General features: G+C 39.4%; 6 protein-coding genes across 11 annotated transcripts; all 6 read right to left on the bottom strand.

The window, feature by feature from the left end:
* Positions 1-205: 205 nt before the first annotated feature.
* Eas (ethanolamine kinase 1) lies at positions 206-3,489 on the bottom strand. 5 transcript variants are annotated; one of them, XM_076431818.1, is made up of 8 exons: positions 3,343-3,457; positions 2,762-2,799; positions 2,465-2,595; positions 1,938-2,075; positions 1,464-1,729; positions 1,161-1,387; positions 854-1,076; positions 206-704 (listed from the first exon to the last, which is right to left on the bottom strand). In XM_076431818.1, exons 3-8 carry the CDS (start codon positions 2,582-2,584, stop codon positions 638-640), a joined length of 1,041 nt encoding a protein of 346 aa, XP_076287933.1. In that variant the 5' UTR covers positions 2,585-2,595; positions 2,762-2,799; positions 3,343-3,457; the 3' UTR covers positions 206-637. The 5 variants fall into 5 exon arrangements, with proteins under 5 accessions (XP_076287933.1, XP_076287935.1, XP_076287934.1 ...); XM_076431817.1 differs by having other exon boundaries at positions 207-704; positions 2,762-2,973; positions 3,343-3,466; XM_076431820.1 differs by lacking the exon at positions 2,762-2,799 and having other exon boundaries at positions 3,343-3,489.
* Positions 3,490-8,599: 5,110 nt separating this feature from the next.
* Positions 8,600-15,617, bottom strand: LOC143212740 (longitudinals lacking protein, isoforms A/B/D/L-like). The gene is made up of 3 exons (XM_076431853.1): positions 15,296-15,617; positions 10,988-14,423; positions 8,600-10,903 (listed from the first exon to the last, which is right to left on the bottom strand). Exon 3 carries the CDS (start codon positions 10,836-10,838, stop codon positions 10,500-10,502), a length of 339 nt encoding a protein of 112 aa, XP_076287968.1. The 5' UTR covers positions 10,839-10,903; positions 10,988-14,423; positions 15,296-15,617; the 3' UTR covers positions 8,600-10,499.
* Positions 15,618-18,743: 3,126 nt separating this feature from the next.
* LOC143212743 (longitudinals lacking protein-like) lies at positions 18,744-20,483 on the bottom strand. The gene is made up of 2 exons (XM_076431856.1): positions 20,361-20,483; positions 18,744-19,884 (listed from the first exon to the last, which is right to left on the bottom strand). Exon 2 carries the CDS (start codon positions 19,871-19,873, stop codon positions 19,559-19,561), a length of 315 nt encoding a protein of 104 aa, XP_076287971.1. The 5' UTR covers positions 19,874-19,884; positions 20,361-20,483; the 3' UTR covers positions 18,744-19,558.
* A 35-nt stretch (positions 20,484-20,518) lies between these two features.
* On the bottom strand, positions 20,519-21,308 carry LOC143212559 (uncharacterized). The gene has a single exon (XM_076431469.1). The coding sequence runs from the start codon at positions 21,306-21,308 to the stop codon at positions 20,934-20,936; it is 375 nt and encodes a 124-aa protein (XP_076287584.1). The 3' UTR covers positions 20,519-20,933.
* A 99-nt stretch (positions 21,309-21,407) lies between these two features.
* On the bottom strand, positions 21,408-23,106 carry LOC143212558 (uncharacterized). The gene is made up of 2 exons (XM_076431468.1): positions 23,010-23,106; positions 21,408-22,800 (listed from the first exon to the last, which is right to left on the bottom strand). The coding sequence occupies exons 1-2, from the start codon at positions 23,104-23,106 to the stop codon at positions 22,427-22,429; spliced, it is 471 nt and encodes a 156-aa protein (XP_076287583.1). The 3' UTR covers positions 21,408-22,426.
* LOC143212735 (uncharacterized) lies at positions 22,807-25,213 on the bottom strand. Of its 2 annotated transcripts, none has more exons than XM_076431847.1 (2): positions 24,983-25,213; positions 22,807-24,212 (listed from the first exon to the last, which is right to left on the bottom strand). In XM_076431847.1, exons 1-2 carry the CDS (start codon positions 25,180-25,182, stop codon positions 23,996-23,998), a joined length of 417 nt encoding a protein of 138 aa, XP_076287962.1. In that variant the 5' UTR covers positions 25,183-25,213; the 3' UTR covers positions 22,807-23,995. The 2 variants fall into 2 exon arrangements, 1 of the variants encoding a protein (XP_076287962.1); XR_013009752.1 differs by lacking the exon at positions 22,807-24,212 and adding an exon at positions 24,219-24,487.
* Between the last annotated feature and the right edge of the window lie 1,263 nt (positions 25,214-26,476).

Raw genomic sequence — 26,476 nt, 5'->3', positions numbered from 1 at the left:
TCCACAGAACGTAAGTACGATTTTTATCAAAGTCTACTATCACCGAAAATAACATTTTAAATACACGATTCCACTTTGTTAAGATTTGCCTACAACAAATTGAAAATTGCACAAACATCCGCAGAAAATTAATACACACATATATATATATATATGTGCAATATATGTTAAAATTTTTGAAAAAATACGAATATAAACAAAATATATTGTGTATGTAAGAGGATTTTTTATTACAGGTTCTACGAAAACATATAATTGTATTTATAATACAGAGACTCTTCTTCGTTTTTGAAACATTATATTCTATGACGATAATGCTTTTTACATATAATAATTTATTGTTCATTCATTATATTCTTGAAATAATACTTTTTACATAGAATAATTTATTGTTCATTAATTGTGTATATACATAATCTACATAAAACAATTCGAATACGATATATGTTCACGATTTTAACAGAGTCATATACATATTGTTTCTCTAAAATATCCATTTGTACATAACAGAATATAAAATAATATCATAATGCAACTATGGGAATGTATAGGTACAGTAACATTTGTATATCTTTAAATGTAAATACAATAATCTTTTGGAATGTTAAATCGATAAAAACAACAAATCTTTGGAATCTCATAATTTCATACTGAGAAAGTCTTCTTTCTGCTTGAAATATTCATTAAATCGTATCGCAGCATACCTATAAAGTATTATATAATTATTCTATATATTTTATAGCATAAGAAAAACATGTAAAAATGTTTTAATTAAAATCATACAATGCTTCCTAAAACAAGCAGCTATCTATAAGTGCTATGTATATATGTATTGATATATACGTATACTTACTCTAAAAAGCCAAAGTCAATTGTTGAATGTTCGCTCTGTATAAGTCCCCAACAACCCCAAAAGAAGTGTGACAATAGAACAAATTTATTTACTTGCACATACAGTAAATTAATTTCATTTTCAGGTACATAGTTTACATTGTTGTATTCCTGAAGATATATACTTAGCCAAGCTTTCTGTAAGTTTTCTTCAGGATACAAAGAATAGTCAGGATTATCGATACCTAAAACAGAATTGATCTATTTTGAGCATAACATTTTTATGTGATCGATTAGAAAGTAAGATTTGGAAGACACAATTGAATTACCAGCGAATTCTGCGAAATGATTGGCTATGTCGAAAGGTTGATAGTTATAGGCAGTATATTCGAAATCAATGAAAGTAACAATGTTCTCTTCTTGATTGTAAAGCACATTTCCTAAAAGTAAATCATTGTGAGCGAATACTACGTTGCTGTTCAAGCTTGTAAGAGTCTCTTTTAACAGCAGATAATTCTCTTTCAATACATCAATTGGTTTTATTAATTTCTCAAACCTGAAAATCAATAAATACATAAATGAAAAAGGGAACGAAATTCGGTATGATGATGTTTCTAATCGTAATACGCTACCTTGTTTGTTTAGAGTGAACGGAAAATTGTTTCGGCATAATGTCCATAAACTTTTCTAGCTTGCTCCATATACATGCTTCTTTGGGTATTTCATCGCTATCAGGTTTAAGTTTATGCATTTGTGCCATTCTTTTAGCAATTAAAGTATATACATCAGGTTTTCTTACCATGTCTGTTGTAAGCGTAACACCTTCGATAAATTGATAGGCCAAGCCATTATTAAATGTTGCATAAATGGAATGTGTGAAGCCTGCCTTATTTAATATCTGAAAAAATATATTCTTTGGATGTAGCTTTATTCTTTTTATTAACCCTTTGCACTCAGAGCTATTTTAGCTCGAAGATTAAATATTTCTTCCCAGAAATAAATATAGGTTAAATGTTTAGTAATTGATTAGATATTTTGGATAATGGAGTCACCATTCGAGTGCTAAGGGTTGATACTCCGATATATTTTACAAAACACTTACTCACCCGAATATTTCTGGTTTCATCTTTACGATTAATAAGCAGTTCTGTTTTGTGTCCATAAATCCTGACCAAAACCATTTCTTTATAATATCCAGAATGCCATACTCCTATGAGTTTATTCGTTATACCGTCATTAAATATCTAAAAATGAAATTGAGCATAATCATTAGATATAAAGTCCAATTTTCTATTGTTACAAATAACTGCATATTCAAATCTTACTTAATTCATTCTTTTTTAACTTAATCTTATGTAGTAATGAATGGATATAGTATTTGTTATCATAATCCTTACAACGAGAGATTTGAAGCTAAAAAGAAACCTTGTTATCAATGGATAAAGCCAAAGGCTAGATAAGTAATCCAGTAATCATAGTTTTACTATGTTAATGTTTTTGTTGTTGTAATTTTTACCATGAATAGTATTCATACGTTAAATAAATACGTGAATGCAGTTTATACGCTATTCAAATGTTTAAAATAAGGCTGTCAGAGTGTGTAATCGATTAGTAATTTCAAAAATTTCATTACCTTAAATTGTAGATCATCCACTGGCCATGCTGGTCTTATTTTTTTAATAATTTCTACAGCGCCGTCGACAATTTCATTTTCATGTATCGTTACATCGAGATGCGGTTCTATCTGGTCCATAGTTACGTTATCTATAAACAATCAAAAAATACCTGATGTTATCACAATCGTATAAATTCTAATGCATATGATACATTGTCTGGAATTCTCTAAATTTACGCAACATTGTAAGCAGAGAATACATTGTCTATTGTAATTGATAACAAATAGGATTCATTAAAAAATAACAAAATATACCGGATGATTTATGTGTCGTACGTTTATGAGGGCTGTGGCTGTGGAGAAGATCCGTAAGTGAGATCAATTTGATGAGAATGATGACATCACATGTATCTACTGATAATGATTGAGGACACTAGCAAGTGGCTAGGGTAATACTAAGGCCTTGAGATTGTTAATATGTCATTCCATTGAAATTTCAGCTTAATTTTAATCTACTAAACATTTTTCTGTAAAATAGAGGAGATCTCCTCTTCGGTAAAAATAATAAACAAATACATCGACCAGTCATTGTTATTTGTTTCACTAATATTTTATTCATTAAATAAATTACAACACTTTGTTCACCTATTCGTGTTTTGAATTAACAAACATTTAATATTTTACAATTCTATACAAATCGTGACAACTGTAAATAGTGTATGCATAATAGTTGACAATAACATAGCGTATTTATCGAAATGTATTTATTGAAAACAATACTTGTGTTCTATGAAACTCTTACAAGCTATTTAGGCAATTACGAATCAAATTAACAATACAGAACACATGAAAAGCTGATTCGGCGAATTACGAGAAGGTAGATTAAAAAAACGCACCACGAAATGACTACTTCAATGCAAAATAAATATTTGCTAGTGGTCGACACTTTTGTTTATGCTTGAAACACTAACTGTAAATTTGAAGTTTTTGGATTGTAAATACTATATATATATAAATATGTGAGCACAGACGAGGTGTAAGAGTATATAGATCAATCACCCAATGTTTCTTTCTGTCTTACGTTCGGGGGGCTCTTGAGCCTCCTTACCATTCCGTGTCACATCCTACCATATCGGTCAAAACTAATATTGAGAAACTCAAAATTAATTTTGATTTTCTATTCAAATTGAACTGTTTATTTATTATTAATTCTGATTTAGTTTCTGGCTGTTTGTCAGTTGTAATCTGGTCGGTGATAGTATCACAGACGAGATATAGGAATAGACCTGACACCTTATGGGACTTGGTGTCCATAGGAATCTGAAGTACCGACACCTTAAAATGCCAGTGATAGCAATAATTTTCTTTAAATTATATCCATAATTTGCTATTAACCCGGCTATAAATATTGTGCCCCTAGAAATAAGAATAATACATCTCTCTAATTCTATGTATAGAGGTGTTGACAGGTGTTGACACTGAATGGTAACGGGGTGTTAGCACAGACGAGATATAGGAAATGGGGTGCTAGGAACCCAATACCGACGGACACCAAAATGCATTGGGTGTCAGGTCTATTCCTATATCTCGTCGGTGGTGGAACTTATAGCGATGTGGTATTTCAGATCACTGTAAGTTCCACGTTATCCCCGCGCCCATCAATCAAAGGTTTCTCTCCAACTCTCCCATCTTCAAACTCTACATAGTTTATGTCAATCAAAGATTTCTCTCCGACTCTCCGATCTTCAAGCACTACATAATTTATGTCAATCAAAGGTTTCTCTCCGACTCTCCGATCTTTTAATTCTATAGTTTATGTTCACTGTTTTCTCGGTATAGTTAGGTTATGTTTTCGGATGAGAAAGAATTTAACCTCAACGGATCTGCACGATGACTAAATACAGCTCAAATATTCTACATTGTATTTAATCTTGTAGTTCTCAGCCATTAGCTTGGTATTGGATTTGCATTACTTGAAGAGGAAGATAAATTAGAACACAAACATATCGATAGAACTTCTGTTTTCTGTTTTATGCAAATTCTTTCGAAGGTACATGTATCTTGTTAAAGTAAACGCAATTCGCTTGTCTTACACGATATCCTGTCGCGTAGTTTAAATAAATTGTAGGCTTCCAACACAGCCAGATGCCGTGTCCTCTCTTACTCTGTCTAAAAAAGATACTTTCCGCTTATCACGCGAACTCTTCTAACTGTACATAGTTTTATTCGTGCTACGGACATTAAAAGGAACTGTAAAGCTTGGCTTACGATAGATACAACTTAATCGACTAATTATGTACTTTGAACAACATGCTATCTTCTACCATCACCCGTAAGACGTCATCTAATCGATACGCAGGTTTCAGTTCAATGTTGCATAGATGAGAAATCTAATTGTAAGTACACGTAAATTCTTAACACATCACCGACTGGTAAATATTGCATAATTTTGCAAAATCTATGGTACACGGCTAACAACTTTTTAATGGAACCTTCAATAGCAACAGCAATTTTCATTGTGAACTAACAAGTCACCCTCAATAACGTCATCTAATAGTTTCGTTGAAGATTGCAATGTGAAAGAAAATTTCTATGCTTTCTTTTGGTACAGCACAATTATTGAAATTCCTATTAATAGGCATCCGGTAGGTAAAGTGTTAAGTAAGAATTGATGCAAATACAAAACATTTTATATAAAAGATTCAATGTGGTTTTGGTGCAGCTTGCACAATTTTTAATATCTCTTTTTTATGACAATTTCAGGTCAGTTTAATATACTAAAACTATAAGCGTATCAACTGGGTGATGTCTTTTGCCAAACACTTAATTTATTAAACGTAGGATGCGGAACGTGCTCTGAATTCGTTCTTATGATTTCGCCAGTCGATGCTACTGCTCAGAGTCGCCAGAAAAATTATCCCCTCTCTGCCAGTACCAGAAAGAGAAGGAGAAGATAGAGTAGGGACACAAGTCTTGATTTGGCGACTCTGCTACCATTTATAAATCTTGAACGGACGCTTGCAGTCGTATACAGTTGTACTTGCGATAAAGATAACACGAACAGCCGTTCTGGAGCTCTCGTTTTATAGATGAGAATCTTTGTCTTGCTACAAAACACACAAACCAGAGTAAAATAGTTTCCTCTCTCGTCCATACACATGGTACACTAATCGCATGAGAAGCGTTTGTGGCAAGAAAGATTCGTACAAATTATAATATCTTCTCATACTTGAAATATTAGCACTTGACAGGGGTGTACTTAACATTCAATTACTCGCACTCCGACATACATACATTTTTATTCAACGAAATAACTACTTTAATGCGAAATCCGTATTTGCTATGTGCGAGTAATTGAAAGTTAAAAGCGTGTTTAACACTGTGAGGACCAGACGATTCGAAATTAATGGAAATCTTGATTACTATAATTATGTTTTTGTTTGATATACACTCTGTCAAGGCGTAAAATCCATTATTGTTTAAAGAGAACACAGCTTGAAATGATATGGTTGCTTTCTTTCGGTAGAAACACTGGCCCATCTAGTGTTAAACTTTATGTACAGGCTGTTTCATAAATGTAGTACTTCCTTGACACGAAGGAATCACTCTTTTTGAGGAAGTACAACGTTCTCGGGACACCCTGTACATCATTCACTTACATATACATTACATTACGCTATCATCCTCGTAGGAAAGTATGAATTCTTTATTATTGCGTTGACCTCGCGAACGTAAAAACTAGAGCGTATCTTTGGCACAATTAAGAGGTATTTGCAGTTCTGAAACGTCTCGTTGTTTCATAATTAATCTACGCTACGAAATCGTTGACTGTTTTGCGGCTGTTAACACATAAATAGACTGCGGATGTTTACGCAATTTTTAGTTTTTGTAAAAAAATTTTAACAATTCACAAAAATCGTTCCGAATTCTATTGAATTTCGTACTCGAACATTTGTCGAAAATTTTCAAATACCATAAACGCATAAAAATTCGCAGTCTAGTTATGAAGTAATAGAAACGAGAGAACTACAAAAGGGGATAGAAAATTGACAGTTGATTGAGAACGATGAAACAAGTAAAGAAACTGACTGGACAAAAGTTAGTTTTATCTTCTGCGGTTTTGCGATGACAATTTTGATATTCAAACATTTCGTTTGTTCTAGAAATTTGTTTGTTTGTTATAGAAATTCCAATGTTAAACTTTTTTTTGTCCGCCATTGTACTTCGCCGTCTGTGAACATTTATCGGTTCATTGTTATATTTCAAGCACCGGGTTACAAAACGTTGAGACGGATTCGTTGGCTTTTCCAGCCTGTATACGTACATACGCACACATTCATACATTCTTACACATTCATACTTACATAAGTAAGTACACACATACATACATAAGTGCATACAAACATACATACATATTCATATATGTATATTTATATCATCTATGCTCGGCGTACAATTACCAGTTACACGCTAATATATAGTTTATTAATACCGCGTTACTTTGGCATAAACTCGACAACTACACTGATCATAAACATCGAAAATACTTTAGTCTTGAACCAAATGTCCATAATACATATACATATACTTATGTACGTACGTTCTTAACGTATATACAAGCTGAGCAGAAAAATAATCTATTCTCGTGGTGAACGCTCTTATGAAATGGTACACTATTCATTTCGACGCGTTGTTAAAAGTATTAACCGAACTGTTGAAGAAAATAAGGTGTTCTGTACATTTTCCGTGTTAAGATAAAAATAGCTTGTTATTATCAATCTTCATGAATATTGGTCTGCCAGTTAACGTGTTAATAACTTTACTTTGAAGAATCTCGTCCACCTGTCGAACCACTTAATGGTCCTAATGAATATTCATCCGTGCCAACACTCACACTCTTTCTTCAAATGCCCTATTGTATACTTTGTAACTTCGCAAAATTACCCGTCGATTCTCGCAATGTTCAATGATGCTTAGAAAAAAGTCGAATTCGACAAAATAGCAAGAGAACTGTAACACAAAGATTTTGTCGTCGATTGATATAATGCCGTGAAACAGTCAGCGAACGTGTATAATAGAGTTTCATTTTACAACTTTGTGAAACTATCGACACAAACGAAGTTCCTATATTGTTTTCTCTAACCACCATTGTAACTCACAAAACAACCAAATAAGTACGCGCGACGATATAAAAGTTGACTTATCGACTAATCGTGAACTTTTACACGTATGTACACAACAAATCAAGAAGAACCAAGTCAATCGAGTAATTAAACATATGCAAAATACAGGGTGGTTCGGTGCATATTAGCACGCGGTGAAAAACTTCGCCCGAGGAAACTAGAAATTTTTTACTTTTTAGAAGTGCAGCCCTTAGTGGTGACTAAATGCATTTCAACCGCTTCCATTTTAGCCCTTAGCACTCGAATGGCAACTCTGAGGCGCCACTAAACATTGCTGTATCTTTCAATCACTGGATTGCGGACCTTTATGCATTTATGACCTCTGAAAATTTTCAAACAATGCCGGAATATATCCTTCGACAGAGTTTAGAGTTCCCCTTCTTAAAAATCGCCTCAAAAAATTGCATAAACTTCCGCAGTCTACTAATCGCTTACTGATCGTTAGGGAATGGAAATATGCCAGCTAGGAAGAAATGTTTAATTCTCCAGTTAAATTAGCTCCAAGTGCAAACGGTTAAACAATAACAAAAGAAGTGCTCTTTATACTGAGTAGCTTCAAGAACAGAAACATATGTGCGTACGCACTGGACCACCCTGTACATCTAACAACAAAAATATAATATTGCCCATGTTCAACAGAGACCCGTTCCGTTTGTTACGGACCGAGATCGCGAATAAATAAATAAATACTGCAACAAATGAATCGAACGAAGTAGACAACCGGGGAGAATGTTTCAGTTTCGTAACTCGAACGCGCAGTTCGTGTAAAGATGGATCCTCTGGTGGTCCCGCAGGTGATGTCGATGTTTGAATCGTTTCTTGCACCAGTTGCATTGAAATCTCGGTCCTACGCCGCATTCGAGTCGTAGATGCCTGGTCAGGTTGCATTTATGCGAGTAGGTGCGGCCACATTTCGGACACAAGAATGGCGGTCCATCTTCCAAATCCTTCAGCATCTTCCAAACTGTAACATCATGTCGTGGTGTCAGTGAAATCGTTTCGGTTTTGTCCGATCGAGAGGATCAGGGCGAATTATATAGATAAAAACATGTATCACGGCAACGTAACATTGAAAACAAAAAGTAAGACATACGAGGACCTTGTTACAACGAGCCATGCTATCGTGAAACAAAATTCAGTCGTTCGAATTCTAGCTGACCGAACCAAATCCAAATGTCGCAGGTTCTCATCGGTTCTCTCGGAACGTTTCTCACGGGTGATACCTAACATGCAGTTATGCGCTAACGTATCACGAAAGAAGCATGTTTTCTATGTATATTCTCTACATCGTAGAATTAGAACTTCGATTATGTCCGAACTGAACAGATTCAATTTTGATTAATTTCTATAATTAGACAGTGGATTTGATGCATTTATGACAAAGATAAGTATAGCTGTTATTTAAAAAAGCAAAACAATCAGCAAAATTTAAAAATACTGTTACATTATTTTTCAATCTATTAAACATATTAAGAAAGAAAATAAATCTTTGCTTCACTTCAGTTTGTTGCAAATTAGGAAGAACATTTTTATTCTGCATAAAGATCCGCTGTCTATGTATAATAAATAGTGTCGCGTGTCGACGAATGTTCGGATAAACGGATAATTTCACGGAACACAAAAGAGCCGTGTTGAATGTTATCTTGTAAAATAGAAAATATTTATTTTGAACGTTTTACAATTGCGTATGTTCGTTTGTAGCTGCTCTAATCTACACGTGTGTGTACGCATTGTATACTCTCGTATGTAAACATAAATGTATATTATTTTTCTTAATTAATATATTCTTCTCGGACTCCGATTTACTGGCACTAGATTCTCTAATCTACGTTCGAGGGGAAGTATTATTACGATACGCATAAGTCTTCGTACTCGGCCATATTGTAAGTGATCACAGCTTTTATTACACCATCGTAGAATGGTTAATTCGTGCATTCTCGAATATATGCAAATTGGACGATCGTAATCGGTAAACGTGAAATGACAATGGCAGTGAGTCAGTCTATACATGGTAGCAAAAAGTAAACGAGTTTCGAAGATGAGCGAAACTTTTGCATTGAACATTGTATGTAATTGTGGAAAAATGCCGCTCAACTCCGTTTACTCTCGAGATCTTCGGCTTCATGGCGCGAATGGACGTGTTCGTGGAACACGTGAAAATAAAATAAGAACAGTATTGTTAATTGTAGATTAAACTTTGAACACAAACTCAACATATGTTTCTGTGCGATAACGAAACTTACACGATGGACATTAGGTCCACGAGAATACTTGCTTTAACCCTTCGGGGACGACATCGGTACATCGTACTGACTCTAAGAAGAATTTTCTAGGATTTAAAGATGGTTATGGATAGACTGCGGATCATTATGTGTTTATAGCAAAATTGAGAAGATTAAAATCAAAATTGCAATAAAATTTGAAAAATTAAAAGTGCCAATATACGATCTCTCATCTATTAAAATTATTAAAGGAAGAAATAACATTCAACATCGATTCTATTTCTTGCAATCGACGCAGACAATTGTTATTTTACATAAAGATCCGCAGTCTAGTTGTGGAAAATATCCCTAACATAATACAATATCGTCCTCGAAGAGTTAAAAACAGGAAAACGCTGATCTAACGCTATGGTTCGATAACAATATGAATAGATTAGATTCTTCAATAATAATTATCAACGACCAAAATAACAGTATAAAACATTGGAAGCACCTGTGACTATCGCTTAAGAATCTAACTAACTAGATTTGTTTAACAGAGAAATCAGATTCAAGTCCGTCGCGACTAATATTGCACTTTTGACGGTTGAACGTAATTCTTTGGAAGGCAACTTTGAAAAAGAAAAAAGAAAAATGAAAATCTGTGGTTTAGGTTTTCTGATGCGTCCTCATGTGTAAATTCAGGTTGTGTTTGTGCTTCGATTTCTTATGGCACACAGGACATTCGAAGCGGGGCTCGACGCCGCATTCGAATTTAATATGCCTGTTCAACGAATGAAGCCTAAGATAGGCGTTTCCGCAACGTGGACAAGCGTACTCGGAAGAATCGCGACTTCCGACGATGGTTTGACTTCCGCTGGTGTCGTCTAGATTCTTCTCGATCGTCTTCTCCGTCGAGGATGATTCCATCTGGCAGCTATCGGTGTCTTGATCCATATCAGAACCCTCTGTAGCCGCGTTTTCTGCCATTTGTTTCTTCGCCATCATCCGCAGATAAAGAGTCTGGTACTGATAGTACCATTCGATCGCTGCACCTGGCAAGTACTTCCGGTCTAGAAAACAAACAACAGGATCAGTATCGTTCCGTTCGTTCCCTCCGAGATATTTCCAATGATTTTGTGACGATGGTTACACACGGTGTTAGCTGGTCTAGGTGAGGAAAGACGTGTTGGTGACAACGTGACAACTGACAAAGCACAGGTCGGGCTACACTCAACCGGTTCACAATGAAAGCGATCACATGGATGATTCGACTACCAAGAGCTTTCCTCCAGTGTTTCAAGCTTCGATGGACGTAGTCTCTCGAGGCTTTCGGTGTACCGAAAGTTCCTAAGTTGTTAATACTGGTTAGTCTAGGATTTTTCGATGTGCTCGTTGCTGATATCTGGCTGATCTATGTGGGAAGGAAATTTCAGATGATCTCTGATAGAGGTCGATTTGTAGCGGGCAATGTGTCTAAGCCATTCTATGTATAGAATGCTCGATTTTTCGGGCAATGTATACAATGAGTGAGTTGTGATTAGGTCTGGGTTATTGCCCGACGTCCATACCCCATAGCTAAATAATTAGCATGGCCCGATCCCTGCCGACTGACGTCCCTTCTTACACCGGCGTCGTAAGGCCCGCGTGCCCAAAAAGCTCGACTCGGTGCAAAACTCTAAGTAAGGGACGCTAAACTCTTGCAATTATAATCCCTCCCCCTCGCCAGCGATCTCCCTCACGTACAAAAAAGGTCTGGGTTACTTTACTGAATAAAAATAAAACAGGTCTGGGTTTTAAGTTCTGTTAAAATCTGAGAGGAGAGAGAACGACGAGTTTACCGCTACAAAAGATGAGCATACAAAAATGTCAAGTATGGATTTAACACGCTGCCCAACGATCCGTGGATAAAATGTCCGGGTAATTTGTGAAATAGCTGTCCATGATGCACTTCGCCTGAAAGATCACGCATTCTATAGAATTAGACACATTGCCCGTAACAGATCCTTCTAAAAAATGTATAATTCCGGATCGATAGCAACCAAGTGTTCGAGAATCGGAACAATAAAAAAGAAAAGTACACAATGCAATCAAAATGTTACCTGAACTTCTGAACGAATGTAATTTACGATCTAGATCGATAAGAAATCCCTGAGAACGACCAAAACCCACGATCGATGTTAGGCTTGACATTCTCGTGGAGTAGAATTATGGCGATGGAATTCTCCCGGGTATCGTCCAGTTATATTCATTGCATTCATTTCAGCCAATTCGCTTTATTCCATAAAAAAGGACAGCAAGGTCGTCGGTTCAGATACAATTGTTCGGTAAGACTGCAGACCTGCCGAACAAATTGGTCGCGAGCAGCGTTGCCAGGTTTGTATTCTATAATTATATAAATGCGGCTCGATTCTCCTCGAAGTATGAACGGTGTGACGTCACGTATCCCCTCTTGCCATTGATATGTGCAGAGAGTCGCGAGAGGGGAATCTTGATGGTGGAGAGGGGAGTGTACGCTGGCAACGGTGGTCGTGAGCAACTTTCAGTTCCTTCCCCGACTCGCGTGCTAGGTTCAACGACTCCTACCACTCTATTTCCCTCAATTTCCCCTATCTGGCAACACTGTTCGACGGGTATAGTTTGCAGGAGGGAAGCAGTGTTGCCAGATTAAAACTTGTCCCCCATTATACCCTTCCCCTTCTACTACTAGAGCATCCCCACTCGACCTTTGCGACAGTTACGGAGAGAAAACTGTTTCTCTTTCGAAGGAAGACCGAACGTCATAAGTGGGGACACGTGGGCGTGGCTAATGTATCACGTGGTGGGAGAGCCGAACGACTGGGAGTGGGATTTTTAATGCAGCGGCGGGGAAGTTCGGCAGTCCTCGGCAAGAGTATCGATAACAATAGTAGGAATGAAATGTTCGGGTACAATCAACTACAGAAAACTATAGTGAAAATAGAGTCAATATTCTTTAGAAAATATAACGATAATCCGCGATTTACAAACTCCTCTCCTCACGATTCAGGTATCGAGGTTTACAACGTACGTAGAAATCGATTATAAATAGTTACTGCATTTTGTTACTCGATTATCAAGGTTACGTCGCTTTTCTTCAGTATCGATCATCGTCCTTATCCTAGTGCGAACAAAAATTCAACGGAAAAATCATTCTAGACGAACACTATCGGTGAATAGCTTCGAACCACTTGGAGTATTTACAGATGAGCTAATTATACAAAATAAAGTAATATTCCTTCGATTGAAAACTCCAAATTTTCACTGAACAAAGAGGTTCCAAGCGAACCCAAGCTTTTCAGCCGTGGCACGTTCAATTAACATTAATAAGAGTATTTTTCGACTAACTCTAGTATGTCAATACCAGTTTGTTTCGAGGAACTTCGCCGGTCGTCCGAACAGACGTGAAAGATTTTTTTTACATTTGTATACAATGCTGACTACAGCATTCGAGAAGAATCGACTTTTCACATCCCGACATATCAGTACATATTAATCTTTTCTCTACAATATCCTTTGTATAAGACGTTCTTTCCCAGAAAGTAAATTATACTCTCGAAGAGAACGTTCTTCACAAAATGTCAGTAACTACACCCGAACAATTTTTACACAGTCTTGCAACTGGTCGAAGCGCATCGTGCAACACAGTTAACCTTCGCAAGGTATAATATGGGGTCTCAGAGACTCCAACTTCAGATTTTTGACAAGAATTTTCATATGAATAAAATTCAATCTGTTTGTTTACGTTTTATCCTGTGTTATTCTTTATCCCAAATTTATTAAAAACGAGACTATTTATGAAATTCATTTGTCGGAGTCTAAGAGACTCCACCTTACTATTCATGCGTTATTAGACCTTACCTTGCGAGGGTTAAATACGAATGGCCCGCGTCCGTCTTGACCGCAATGCACGACTTTCACGTTTTCAACTCGGTAAAAAAAGATACGGTTAATTATCTCGAGGAGGGTCTTCTTCGTCGATGACCTTGAAATGTGTCCACAAGGTCGGTCCTAGCTATTTATTCCATTACAGCGAATTCCGCCATTTTAAACGAAATTTCTCTGGGTTCCGTCCAGACCTAATTCAAACTTAAAATAAAAAGAACAAACTTAAAAAATATTTTTACGAATGTTTAAAAGGCCAAACGCCGGTGACGTGTTCTTGAGGTTATATTTCAAGATCATACTTCAAGGACACACTTCAGGGTCATCGAAATCGGCGAGCAGGACCCTCCTCGAAATAATTAGCGAAGATAGTGAGACGCGTTTAACGGTTTTTAGGTATCTTGTGACGGCCCTGGTAGTGTTCGTTCAATTTGTACTGGTGGTAGAACTTTTTCGGGCAGAGTGTGCAACAGAATTTCTTCTCCTTGTCACCACACTCGACTCTCTGATGCCTCAGCAAGCTATCCCGCCATTTATACCTCTTCCCGCAGCCGGAGCAAACGTTGATCGTACCACTGTCGTTCCGCGAGCTCTTCCCTTCCGATTGGTGTTGGGACAGACTCACGCCGGAAACGTAGTGCTCCAAACTAGACGAAATGGCGTACGGCAGCTGCAACACGGAGAACGCATCTGAAATCGAAAGAAAGAAAGGCGGCGTTTAGTGATTATCCCCTGAACTGTTCTCTCATTTATGCAAATACGCGAGGTTCGTTAGAATCTTACTGACCGCGAGAAAAACAGTATCGTTCTCCACCGAACGTAAATTTTATTTCACCCTCGACGTTACAATTAGATGGGAATTTGTGCCGGTGTGAGTAAGAAACGGTATACTATCAAATCAATTTTATTGAACGGGTCAACAAAAGCACGGGTCAAAGAGATTCGTGGTAATTGTGCGTAGAACGTCCCACCTGACCGATTCCGATGATTTTTTAACATGTTGTCAGGGTGAAGATTCTGAACAACTTTTCTTTTTGTTTTTGAGATATTTGCAAAAGACTGCGGCTACTACTACATTGAATTTTGCCTACACATGTACGTCCGTGCTGTGCGTATGCGTCAGCATGATGCGACCGCTCGTCAACTGTTTCTACAGATACTATTTGGGTGTGCGTGGTGTCGTAATATGTACTCATTCTTCATCATCACGTGTTTTAAAAAGTTCACGCGGTATATGAATCGTTCGACGATCGCGGCGTGATGTAAGTGTAGAAACAGTTAACGAGTGGTAACATCATGCTGGCGCATACGCACAGCACGGACGGGCACGTATAGACAAAATTCAATTGTAGTAGTAGCTGCAGTTTTTGGCAAATATATCAAAAACTAAGGCTGAGCGGCGGTTACGTGTACAGGAAAAAGTTGTTCAGAATGTTGAGTTTCACAACACATTTAAATGTGATCAAAATCGGCGAGGTGGGGCCTTTTATGCACAATTTGTATTTTTATGCACATGTTGCACAATGCTTCTTTGAAAGTGTTTCAGTTTAGTCTGAACGAACCTAAGCTGCCGCGGACGTCTGAGGACGTTCCGGTACGTTTCGAATAAAAAAAGACGAAAGAAGAAGAAACAAGGGACGTTTGTTTCTCATTGTTGGTTGTGGGTAACGTATGCGTGGCGGTATAAGTCCTGGAGCCGTTTGTATCGTTTCCCACATTGGTTGCATTCGTGCTCTTTCTTGTTCTCGCCGCACTCGGTCTGATGTCTCTTCAGATTCCTATTATATTTGTAAGACTTCCCGCAGTTGCATTGATAGATGTCCGCCGGTTGTGGGATTAACAAGACTTCGTGAGGCGGGATCCAATCCGCAATGTACCATGTTCCTGAAAAATGGAATCTCTTCAATAACGTGGAACGCCTCGTAAACGAAGCGGTGAGTTACACGCGCAACGAACTACAACATCGAAACGTTTCTGTTAGTCACAATCGATTTATTTCCTATCTTGATCGGAGGGTAATAAAATACAAAAAACAAACGAGTCTTTCGAGTTTATCGACATCGCCCAACAACATTTATCTTCGTGAGCGTAGTAGTAGTTCGATCGTTTCCACAGAACTGCGATTTATATGTACATCTGTAATAACAATAACACAACGGATTATTCGTAGATGGGCCTGAAAGTTTTCTCGCGCGTCTTCATTGTTCTTTAAATGTTCTAGTGGTTTCATTCGAGTATGTCTAGATAGTCTTGCAAGTAATACCATGGACAAATCAACAAAGACAAAGTGCGAGGACTTTGCGGCCAACCTTTTCGATACACGTCAATTGTTATAACAATTAGAATAGCTTCGTATTTGTTTACAATTCGTTCCCATTCGTACGGGTCCACAAATAAGAAACAGTCAGTGTTTTCGTTGATAAAAAATGAAAAAAAAGATTTGGTTGATTATAATCGTCTTCCTCCGTTTTAGACACCAATTAAATTATTTTGATGAAGAAAGGCATGAGTGATTTCCTGACTGAACTTCGCCCGAGTAGACCAGAAGTTCTTCACTTTTTTCATATAATGAATACAGGATTGTATAACGAAGAAGTTAACAATTTCTGGTTTCCTCGGGCGAAGTTCTAGAGTTGCTCAATATGCCAAGATGGAGGACTGCTACGCAATATTTACACTGTATGATGCGCGGTTATGTGTTTCTTAAGTTCGTATCGGTACTTGAACTTCCTATCGCAGACATGACAGGAGAATCTTTTTTCTTTGTTCCCGCAGTCGACCCTCTTGTGCCTCTTTAAGCTGTCCAGCCATTTGTACTCCTTTCCGCAATCGGTGCATAGATAGTTAGTTTGCTGAACGTGTAGATAAGGATCAATTCTGTAAGGATCATCCTCGGTTTGTCGCGGTCCCGTCATGTCTCGTATCCGTCTGCACATCCTACTGTAGACCGAGCTCTGTTCGCCTCTGTGACGCTCCTTCTTCTCGAAGGTCCTCGCGGCGTCATATTTTTCGACACCTGCGGGAGAAGCAGAAAGGGATAACGATAATGTGTCACGAAATGATGCACGACAGAGAATTAGCTAATCGAACATTCTGATAAATGCTACAGGAAGGGCTAGAATAAAATGTAGAACAGCGTAGTGCCAAAACTTCGAGCTTCAGATTTAATGAGCGTACACACGCAGGTACAAATGGTTCGAGTAAATGGCAACGAAAGTAGGACGTTTTCAAATGTGTCGCTAAGAAAATAATCATTATGTATGTATTGCAGTTAGCTGCTACTTAAAATTTCAGGGCCGACGTGTTGTTTCGCTCTGGTTTCTTCGTCTCTGATGCTACCGAGGCTGTCCAGCCTCTTGTAGACCTTGTCCTCTTGCAGCCACTCACCCCCTTCTTGGAGTTTTTCCAAGAAGCTTCTGGTTTGATGCCGTTTCAAATTGCCCATCCTCGTGTAAGTCCTGCTGCAACCTTCGCAGCAGAACTGCTGATGGATTCTGGCGCTCTTCTGGGCCATATTGGTCTCCATGGTGTTCAAAATGGACGAGATCTTGCAAATGGCGTCGTCTTGATCCTTCTCCGCGTTGCTCTCCGTGTTCTCGCCTGCAAAGACGCGTCATTCTGTTAAAACGGACGAGATCAGACGGATGAGGAGCGCAGGACGTGACCCAAGTCGAGGATGTCCAGCCGTTTACGCTTGCTCGGAAACAAGAAACGTCGTTAGTCGATTTACAATGAATTCGTGTTGGGAAAGGACGCTCGCTGACAGACTCATTCCATTTACGAAACGTTCAAGTATGCGTTTTTATTTGATTCCAGTTTACGATATTCGTTGAGATACATTCCGCATGGACGTAGAAAGACAGAAAGCCTTCGTTCGTACAGCAATTTCCTGTTCCACATTCGATCGATGTATCTATTGAATCAATTCTTACGATAGGACAACAACCGGAAGAGAATGACAATTAGATTAGAGCAGAGCAAGAACAGTTGATATTATTTAATTAGCAACTCCTGCAACATCTTATTCGCAAGATACGTTCGCAGTTCCTTTCGCGAAAGTCTCTCCCCGTGGAAACGAGAACGCGATGTTTGTTACAAAGTCGTCTTTGATTACGTATATTATATAGTTACAGTACATCTTCGCGGTTTACAATGTGAAAAGAGAATCGAGAACGCAGCTTTGAACGACTTCTACTTTTGTACACTGATTTATAACAACTCATAAAATTATCCGTACTTTACAACGTATACTAACTTATCGCTTACAAATCCAACAAACACGCGAGCGTTCGAGCTCTAGCACCGAAGAGACGAGATTTACAATAATAACTGATTTTTAGCAGAAAGCAAGGAAGAAAGAGATGTCGAACAAACGAGGAAATCTTTGAAAACTGTTCGCAGCCGTTTTCAACCCATTGCCGTGCCATTTTCTTTTACATAATTTCCACAATTTTGTAGAAGGGAAAGGAAATTTATATTTCTCGTATGGCTACATTTATTTTCGAATTTGACTTCATCTAAAAAGAAACACGTAACATTCATATTTGTTAGATTTTTTAATAATCTTCATGACGAGTCTGACTCGTTAAAATACGGCAAGGGGTTAACGGATATTTATGGGTCTTCGAAAACCAAAAAGAGAACAGAAAAATTATCCGATAGCGACCGTTCACTGCATCATCAGTCGCGGATTGGACGTCGCGAGTAGTGCCGAGTGCATTGACTTCACGTGTGAGATGAAAGACAACGGTTTCACGAACTTTTTGCCGCAGAAACGACAGAACAGTCTCTCCCCTTTTACTTTACAGTAATTCTTCTCGTGGCGTCGCAGGCTGTCGAGGCGGGAGAAGCTTTTGCCGCACTCTTCGCAGATCACCGTCTTCACGGACTTCTTCCGTTCCTCCACTTCCGGCGAGTCGTAGCTGCTGGCAACGAACTCGAACAGGGTCTGCGAGGCATCATGGTCCGTTTTCAGGTACCAATCGATCGCCTCCGCTCGAATCCCTGCGAAGAACGAACAGCTCGCGTTAACGTACACGAAAAATGGCAAGGTGAAACGAAACGGGGGAAGAACATGCAGCGAGACGGACAGAATGGCGCCGCTTTCGACGTTTACTGTCCGCGATCAGAGTCGTCAGATCAGGGGAATTCGGGGGAGTACAGTTACCCTCTCTCTCTCTCTGCACCGGATTAGTCACGTGACATTGTGACGCATGCACGACGGAGACGAAACGCCTCATGTGACCGGCCCGTGACGGAATAGCGTCGTAGAAGGGGAATGGTAGGGTTGGGGCATGTTTTAAAATCTGGCGACTCGGTGGTTATTGAAATTGAGTTTGTTTAACGCCTGCGCGGAACATTGAACACCTATAGGAAAGAGGAATATATCAAGTTCGTTCAGAGGTCTTCGGGAATTTATTGAGAATGTATGAAACTTTTGTGTACGTTTATTTATTTCGATCGGTTGTTATAAATTAAGCAGTGAGGAGTGCTCATGCATTCGTAAAGCAAGTTCCTTCGTACGCTAACGGCTAAGGTACATTTGTATGTGGTATAAATAATTTATAAATATATATATCGTATATATGTATATATATACATATATATATATATATATATATATATATATATACATACATATATATATATATATATATATATATATATATATATATATATATATACATATATATATAAGTTAGAGAGTGAAGTACAGCCGGACACAGAAAAGTGGTAGAAACAAAAGGAATGGGTGATAATCGTCGCTTTACATGTATACCCTAACGAGAGACTCGCGATCGATTAGAATTGGAAATTGGAACGAGTTAATTGGTCCAGGTGGACAATGGATCTTTCTGCGCTGGATTTTCGTATTCGCCAGTCGTGTGCTTCGTGTTGTAATGATTGGTTAGCTCGTATCTTCGGTAGAATTCTCTGCGACATATGCGACACCGGTGCTTCGGCAATTTCCCGCATTCGAGTCTCTGATGTCTGCGCAGATTGGCCATCCACTTGTAACCTTTGCCACACTCGCCGCACATGTAGTTCTGCAACGCTTGCATCGGACGAATTCGAGACACCCGTGTCTTTAAGAGCGTCGGATTCGGCTGGTAGCTCTTCGGATCCACGAACTCCATCATGGCTGCGCCGACTGGAATGCGACAAAAATCGGTTAATAATGCGATGCCACCGTCGGAGTCTCGTTAACTTAACGGAAAGTTCAAAGTCGCTACGAGGGTTGAGGAGAACGTTCTATAGAAAATTGTGCTGATACTACAAGATAGCTGGAGAAGAGAATGAAGCTGTGAACAGTGGCGGCTCAAGTCAAGTGGAGACCCCAAGTGATAAAAATTTTGGGGCCCTCAAACTCAAACTTAGAAATAGAAATTGTAGGATAACTCTCATAAACTTATTAACAAAAGAATAAATTGATTTTTTTGTAAAAAAATGAATGCTGCGAAATTCGGGGCCCTATAAACCCGCCACTGGCCGTGAATTCTTAGTTCTCACTTTCCGGCACCCATTGATTGGTCACGTGACATGTAGGGGCAGAGAGAGGGTTACCGTACTCCCCTGATTTGGCGACACTGTACTATGGGTGGGCGTTATAGATTTTCAGGTACCTACCCACCCCTAGTTAAAACTACCCTCGCAGAGGACGAAAAGACGGTTCGATAGATCAGTGCACGCTCGATCCCCACAAGACTATGTAGATCCTTTCTAGTACTACGGTGGCAAGGCCCCTCGATGCTGAGATGCAGTGACTCGTACAATTTACAACGGCGTTCGTAATCAATCATTTTATTAAATTGTCGAACATTGGGAAAAATACAATTTTCGGGATCTGGTTGCAGAGCATGTCGGATGTCGCGAAATGAATATCAGCGGTAATGTGAAAGAAACACACGGAACCCTGAACAAGTAACCCCTTAATTCTGAAACACTTGGATCGAGATAACATGCAACGAGTATTCTTTTATACTTCGTTGAGAATATCGTCGAGAAAGTATATGAATTTCTTGGAGATACGGTTCATGATACAGTGGCGTCTCTGCAACTGTCGCACCGAAGAGGTGCTACGTTGAGTTTGAAGAGTTACGGTGGAGACGTTCGCGACAGTTGTGGAGAGGATACTGTACGCGTACGAAAGAAATTGCAGAGACTAAGGGGTTAATTTTGAATTGGTCTCTAAACGATTCTCTAGAGTAGGTCGGAGTGGTGAGCCATTAAATGTTCCTTGAGCCTGTCGCGTCGGTAAAACTTCTTCGCGCAGAACTGGCACTTATTCCTCGCTTCCTTATTTCCGCACTGCAGAAGATGTCGTCGCAAGCTATACATCCACGCGTACGACCTGCCGCACTGGTTGCAGGTGAAGATCTGCTTCTTATTCGGATCGTTTGCCGCGGCCTGGTAATAGTACGGATCGTTGTAATTCCCTTCCTTCGGCAGAAGATCATCCACCGGTAGATTATGGTAATTGTCTAACGTGCTCCACTCGTTCTTCGGTAGTAGACCTGTCGAATGAACACACTGGTGAACGAACAGAAACAGATATATTTGGGCGACAATCACCATTTTAAACAATGAATGAGTAGGGGTGTAAATGGACTATCGACTTGAATTCATCGGATTCGAGATTCCAGTGTAAGGGAAAAGAGTGTTGATGCATATACATATTACAGTTAGCTTTAACAATAGTCAATGTTGAGTTTAATGTGGTTTACATCGTGCTCGTTGAATTTCGTTTATTTCTAGGTACATAGAAAGCACAAGCACTAAGAGATTTCCTGGTATACGTTATTTTATTCGTTGGAAAAAGGAACGCTTGCACTTGGTAAAAAAGTATATAAACAATTGATCGTAAATGCTTCTTAGAGTTTAACTCAATGCACTGTACTACGATTACCGTCGACGGTATAAAACAAACGCATAGTTCTACATATATGTATACCTGGCGGTATGTACATATTAGCGGAGATACGCGACGAGAACTTTCGAAACTGTACTGTCACACAAGTTTTCTATATAATTTCTTATTGCGGACAGTACAATTTTAAAGCGTTTACAACTAAAAAATGGCGCAAGTCCTAAAGTATACACGATGTCCTTAAAAAGAGAGTACTATTCATATTTTAGTGTACGTAGGGTGTCTCAGTCGCTGAATTCATGTCAACGTATTCGTTCGGCTTCGCAAATCAATCATTCTCCGAATCAGAGAAGTGAAAGCGAATTTGGTCTACAATTTCTCGGCGACGCGTACGTCTCGTTAAAAGATGATCGTAACTGTCGCCTGAATAACAAACAAAAGAACTGAAACATCCTGTACCGTTGTCAAGCTTTAAGCTCCGTCTCGTTTAACGCACGTGTTAATTTAGAAAGCACGAGTTTGTTCACGAATGTTGCTCTTAAACGAACACGTAGCCTAACAGAGTAGACGTGCAGAGTGAGGCACCCGAGACAAGCCACATGAATAATTCACGAGGAATATTAGAAAATTAGAATAATTGTTGATAGAACAATATACTTTCTACAAACCTAGAACTGCAGCCCCTGTCAAAGTGAATTAAATGACTTGAAGGACACTGATGTGCAAAAGTTCAGGTTGTGTGAATCTCTTGTCTCGGTTAAGTGTCACCCTGCAGACCCGTATCGATAGTCACACCGGCGGTGAATGATGATCGCGAACACTATCGCTACTCCGGTTTCTCGCCGAGAACGGGCGAGTCGCGGCACTTTTGCATGATGTGCCGCAGCTTCTTCTGGCATCCGACGATGTGCGAGTTTAACACGAATCTGTGCTTGAACCTCCGGTCGCAGATAGGGCAAACCTCGCAGGGGACGACGCCGCACTCGAGCCGTTTGTGTCGGCTCAACGAGGTAGTCGCCTTGTACGTTTTCCCGCACCTGTTGCACACGTACTTCGCCTCGGCGTCCTTCGAATCCTTCCCTCTCTGGATTCTGTTCGGCTTGTAAGGCGTCTCGGTGTAACAGAGCTGGTTCCACAGCGCGTCGCTGTTGTCGCGTGGCTGATGAATGTCTTGCGATAGCAGCATCGTCGCCAGAAGCCCTGAAACGAGAGGATTTAGACGTTAGACGCCAGCTTTTTCCACCTCTTTTCGCCGTTCCCCGCGACGACGGGAAGAGAAAATATACAAAATCTTTCTCCGGTAGCGGAGAGTTACACAGCACGTTCCTGAAAGTGTTAGTCCTCGTTTTGTTCGTCGGAGAGCTAGCTTCAGGTGTACAGGGTGTACAATGATTATACGTCACGACTACCCTGGCGGGACTCTGTTACGAAATTCTCCTCGACCCTTCTTTTCACCCTGTAGACCAGGGCTGGTATGAAAGAGAGGTTGGTGGGGGAAGCAAGCATTTGAGGGGAAAGTTTGCCCTTGAATTTCAAGGTCGATTCTTTTAACAGCGACGCAACGGTAGTCGTGACATAATTTTTATACTGTAGCTTTCAAGAGTAACACTCCACGGTGAACGCGCAGCATTAAATGGAGGATCGCGAGTAGATAGGAGAGTAGAGGTTAAAGTAGCAGAAGAGGAGAGCAGCCGGGTAAGCAGTAGACTAAGGTGTTATACAGAATGCCAGCTCTAGCGAGAGTATGATTTCTTGCGGTGATGAGAGATATCGTCCTCGGAGTTTCTTGGAATAAGAAACCCGCTTCTTTATTCTTTGTTAAGGGGATAGTCTCATTCTCAGTTCTCTTCTCATTTCTCGATAATGCGAGATGGGGTTCCTCATCCATTTATTTTTACGTTTACGAGGCGTAATTTGCATTACTCGGCAGAATGTAGCTGTCGCAACTTTGTAATAATTCAAATTATGCCTCGTAAACGTAAAAGTAAGACTTTTGAGGGCGACTACGGCCTAGATTGATGAAGAACCTCATCTTTGCATTATCGAGAAATGAAAAGGCGCACCCTCACAATCCTGGAAACGAAACCACCCCCTCAAGCCATGCGTTGGTCTCGTGGTGAGAAATCGTTTTTATTGAAAAGTGAAAAAATTGTACAATAAAGGATTCTAGCGATCTTCTTGGATTTTCGAACCAACAAATCTCTCGACACCCTGTCATCGGCAGGCTAAAATGTACGATTGTTCGTCAACTAGCCACAACAATCCCTCCAAATACTTTTCTATCGTTCGATCACACATTCACTGAAACTTTCGTCGGAAATATCGTCATGGAATCGAACTTGAGTCGCTTCTTCAGCCTTGGTCGATGCTCGAACGCTACAATCTGCGTTTTCTTCTACAGGAAGCTAAGTGGTGGGTCAATTTGAACCTGTGGGTGAATTTCTTCTCGCAAATCGGACAGCTCTGTCTCGGCTCCACTCCGCACTCGAGCCTCTGATGCCTCTTCAACGATGTCTCCAGTTGGTAACACTTGCCACACCTGGCACACTTGTGAGGCACAGGTCTTCCCCAGCAGGCCAGGTTCTGAATATTCGCCACCGTAAGCCTCGCCACTGGAAAGACAATAGAGAAACAGAAGGGAAATCAATAATAGGAGAGACGCTTATATCGAGCGCGTACACGCGAAGCGAGGGAAGACGATGTACAAAGGGAGAGACCGATTTTTCACGTGTTAGGAGAAAACGCTGACTTTCCACTGTTTCGAGTACAATTGTTTGAGAAACTATACCTGTCGCAGTATTAGACAAACAGATTATAGCGAACGATTTACTTACTCTGATGTTAACCACTTTATTCTGTTGGTCGGTCTCCATCTTATTTTCTTCGCCTGAAATTACAGTTCCAAATCAACATGCGTGAACCATCGGGAAACAGTGAAATACCAAATTACTTCTCAGACACTGAATCTGCTAACGTTTCTTTTTCGCGTATAAAGATATCGTAAAGAGAGAAGACTTTTTTTCGGGGAACATTAAGCAACATTTCAGCTCCGTTTTTAGATTTATTTTATTCGTTGAAATTATAAGATAAATAAATAAGAAACAATATGTCGATTTACAAAATGGAAAGCTCGTTGGAAAACCTAACATAATGCTTATCGATAGCTATGTGAAAAATCTGCCTTTCACGGAAACTGTATGAACGCTTGGAAAGTGAACGCTGCGTTCCAACATGGCGGCGCCCATACCAGCGAAACCCGTGAAAATCGCTGAACTTTACACACGCATAACTTTTAAACCACCGGTTTCCTAAGATCGAATCTTGGATTTTCGGCATTCCTCGTTAAAGTCTAATAAAAATGTCTGGTTCAAGATTTGCTTACTTCCGGGCGCAGTTCAATGAGCGTTCTAGGTGCGCAAGGGTTATTTGTAAGTTTGGTGCACGCATCTGCAATGCGACTGCCATCGATGTTTGTGTTTGAATTTCCGGCCGCAAATCGAACACATGAACGTCGGTTCTTTGCCGCATTCCACCCGAATATGATTCCTGACGGCAGTGAGGCTTCGATACTGTTTGCTGCATCGAAGACAAATCCACACCTCCTGCAAGGTGCCTGGAAAAAAGAAGCGTTTCACAATGGTTAGGGACACGGCTCAGCACTGGTCGCATAATCGTGGTCGTTCATTCTCGTTAGCTCTCATCGCAAGACACGCACACGCAGAACCACACACGTGATATTTAGAATGAGTGTTGCTACTCGGATCGTTGTCATAAATGTTTTATTGCCTTTTCTGATAGTCGTCGTGTACATTTCTGGAAGCCCTACATGTACAAAAAACTGTGTAACAAAATATCTGCTTTCTACAAGTACGAATCGTTCGCTAGTTATCTATTGTTTCAGTCGCTTCTACTAAAATACCCTTCTGTAAAAATATCTCGTGGCTTTTTTACGATGTACGTAAAGATTTCTATCAGTCTTTCTTGTCTTCGGTGCGTTTACACAGCCTTCGATTTAGGCTGCTCTGTTTTTACAATCACGGTTTACATCAGGCCTGGCCAATTTACGAATTCTCTTCCCACTCCTGGGTCCTCCCACCAAATTTCTGTGGAGTATAGGAGGGAAAGGTGGAGTGATAGTGGGGGAACTTGCCCGGGCCTGGCGTTCATTGTCGGGAGTACGTGCACTTGGATAGAAGTTATGGCATTTCGATGAATTTGATTGACATTTCGGTAAATACGTGACCGTTGATCATAGTAGAAATGGCTAGACCCCGATTATATGGCACTAGACGCGGCGATTCGACGGAAATTAAAACAACACTTGATAAACGTGTTTTCTTCCAAGTGACTGTAAACTCCATGAGTGTGCAATGTTCGTCAATGAATACTGCTGTATTTCTGCGGTTAACCCTTCGCACTCGGACCGATTTTAACTGGGAAATTACACATTTCTTCTTATTTTATGGATACTAAATTGGTATAATACCTCGTACAATACCTAAATGTTTAGTAAGCGATTAATAGACCGCGGAAGTTTATGCAATTTGCAATTTTTCCAGACGATTTTTAAGAGAGAAGATGGAAACAAAGAAAATATTATTTCTATTTGTACTGGAGAATTAAACGTTTCTTCCGACCGAGAATATTTGCATTTCCTATCATTTTTGAAATATTATGCCACAATACGTAATTGTTTAGTGAGGGATTAGTAGACTGCGGAAGTTAATGCAATTTGCAATTTTTATGTGAAGGCGCAACCAAATAAAATATTATTTCTATTTGTACTGGAGAATTAAACGTTTCTTCCGACTTAGAATATTTTCATTCCCCATGATTTTTTAAATATTATGGCAGTATAACTAAATGTTTAGTAAAC

The sequence above is a fragment of the Lasioglossum baleicum genome, chromosome 10 (assembly GCF_051020765.1).
Source record: "Lasioglossum baleicum chromosome 10, iyLasBale1, whole genome shotgun sequence".
In the NCBI taxonomy this organism is placed as follows: Eukaryota; Metazoa; Arthropoda; class Insecta; order Hymenoptera; family Halictidae; genus Lasioglossum; species Lasioglossum baleicum.
Note: the sequence above shows the minus strand (reverse complement) of the source record. Positions and strands in the feature narration are given on the sequence as shown.

What these genes read in the sequence shown, in the direction of transcription:
- Eas (XM_076431820.1), bottom strand. Translation starts at nt 2,584, where the DNA reads ATGGACCAGATAGAACCGCATCTCGATGTAACGATACATGAAAATGAA. An exon ending in ATGAAACCAGAAATATTCGG is followed by an intron (nt 1,730 to 1,937) that starts GTGAGTAAGTGT and finishes ATATTTTTTCAG; the next exon opens with ATATTAAATAAGGCAGGCTT. An exon ending in GTTCACTCTAAACAAACAAG is followed by an intron (nt 1,388 to 1,463) that starts GTAGCGTATTAC and finishes ATTGATTTTCAG; the next exon opens with GTTTGAGAAATTAATAAAAC.
- LOC143212740 (XM_076431853.1), bottom strand. Translation starts at nt 10,838, where the DNA reads ATGATGGCGAAGAAACAAATGGCAGAAAACGCGGCTACAGAGGGTTCT.
- LOC143212743 (XM_076431856.1), bottom strand. Translation starts at nt 19,873, where the DNA reads ATGATGGAGTTCGTGGATCCGAAGAGCTACCAGCCGAATCCGACGCTC.
- LOC143212559 (XM_076431469.1), bottom strand. Translation starts at nt 21,308, where the DNA reads ATGGTGATTGTCGCCCAAATATATCTGTTTCTGTTCGTTCACCAGTGT.
- LOC143212558 (XM_076431468.1), bottom strand. Translation starts at nt 23,106, where the DNA reads ATGCTTGCTTCCCCCACCAACCTCTCTTTCATACCAGCCCTGGTCTAC. An exon ending in CGTAACAGAGTCCCGCCAGG is followed by an intron (nt 22,801 to 23,009) that starts GTAGTCGTGACG and finishes CTCTCGTTTCAG; the next exon opens with GGCTTCTGGCGACGATGCTG.
- LOC143212735 (XM_076431847.1), bottom strand. Translation starts at nt 25,182, where the DNA reads ATGCAGCAAACAGTATCGAAGCCTCACTGCCGTCAGGAATCATATTCG. An exon ending in TCATTGAACTGCGCCCGGAA is followed by an intron (nt 24,213 to 24,982) that starts GTAAGCAAATCT and finishes TTGTCTTTCCAG; the next exon opens with TGGCGAGGCTTACGGTGGCG.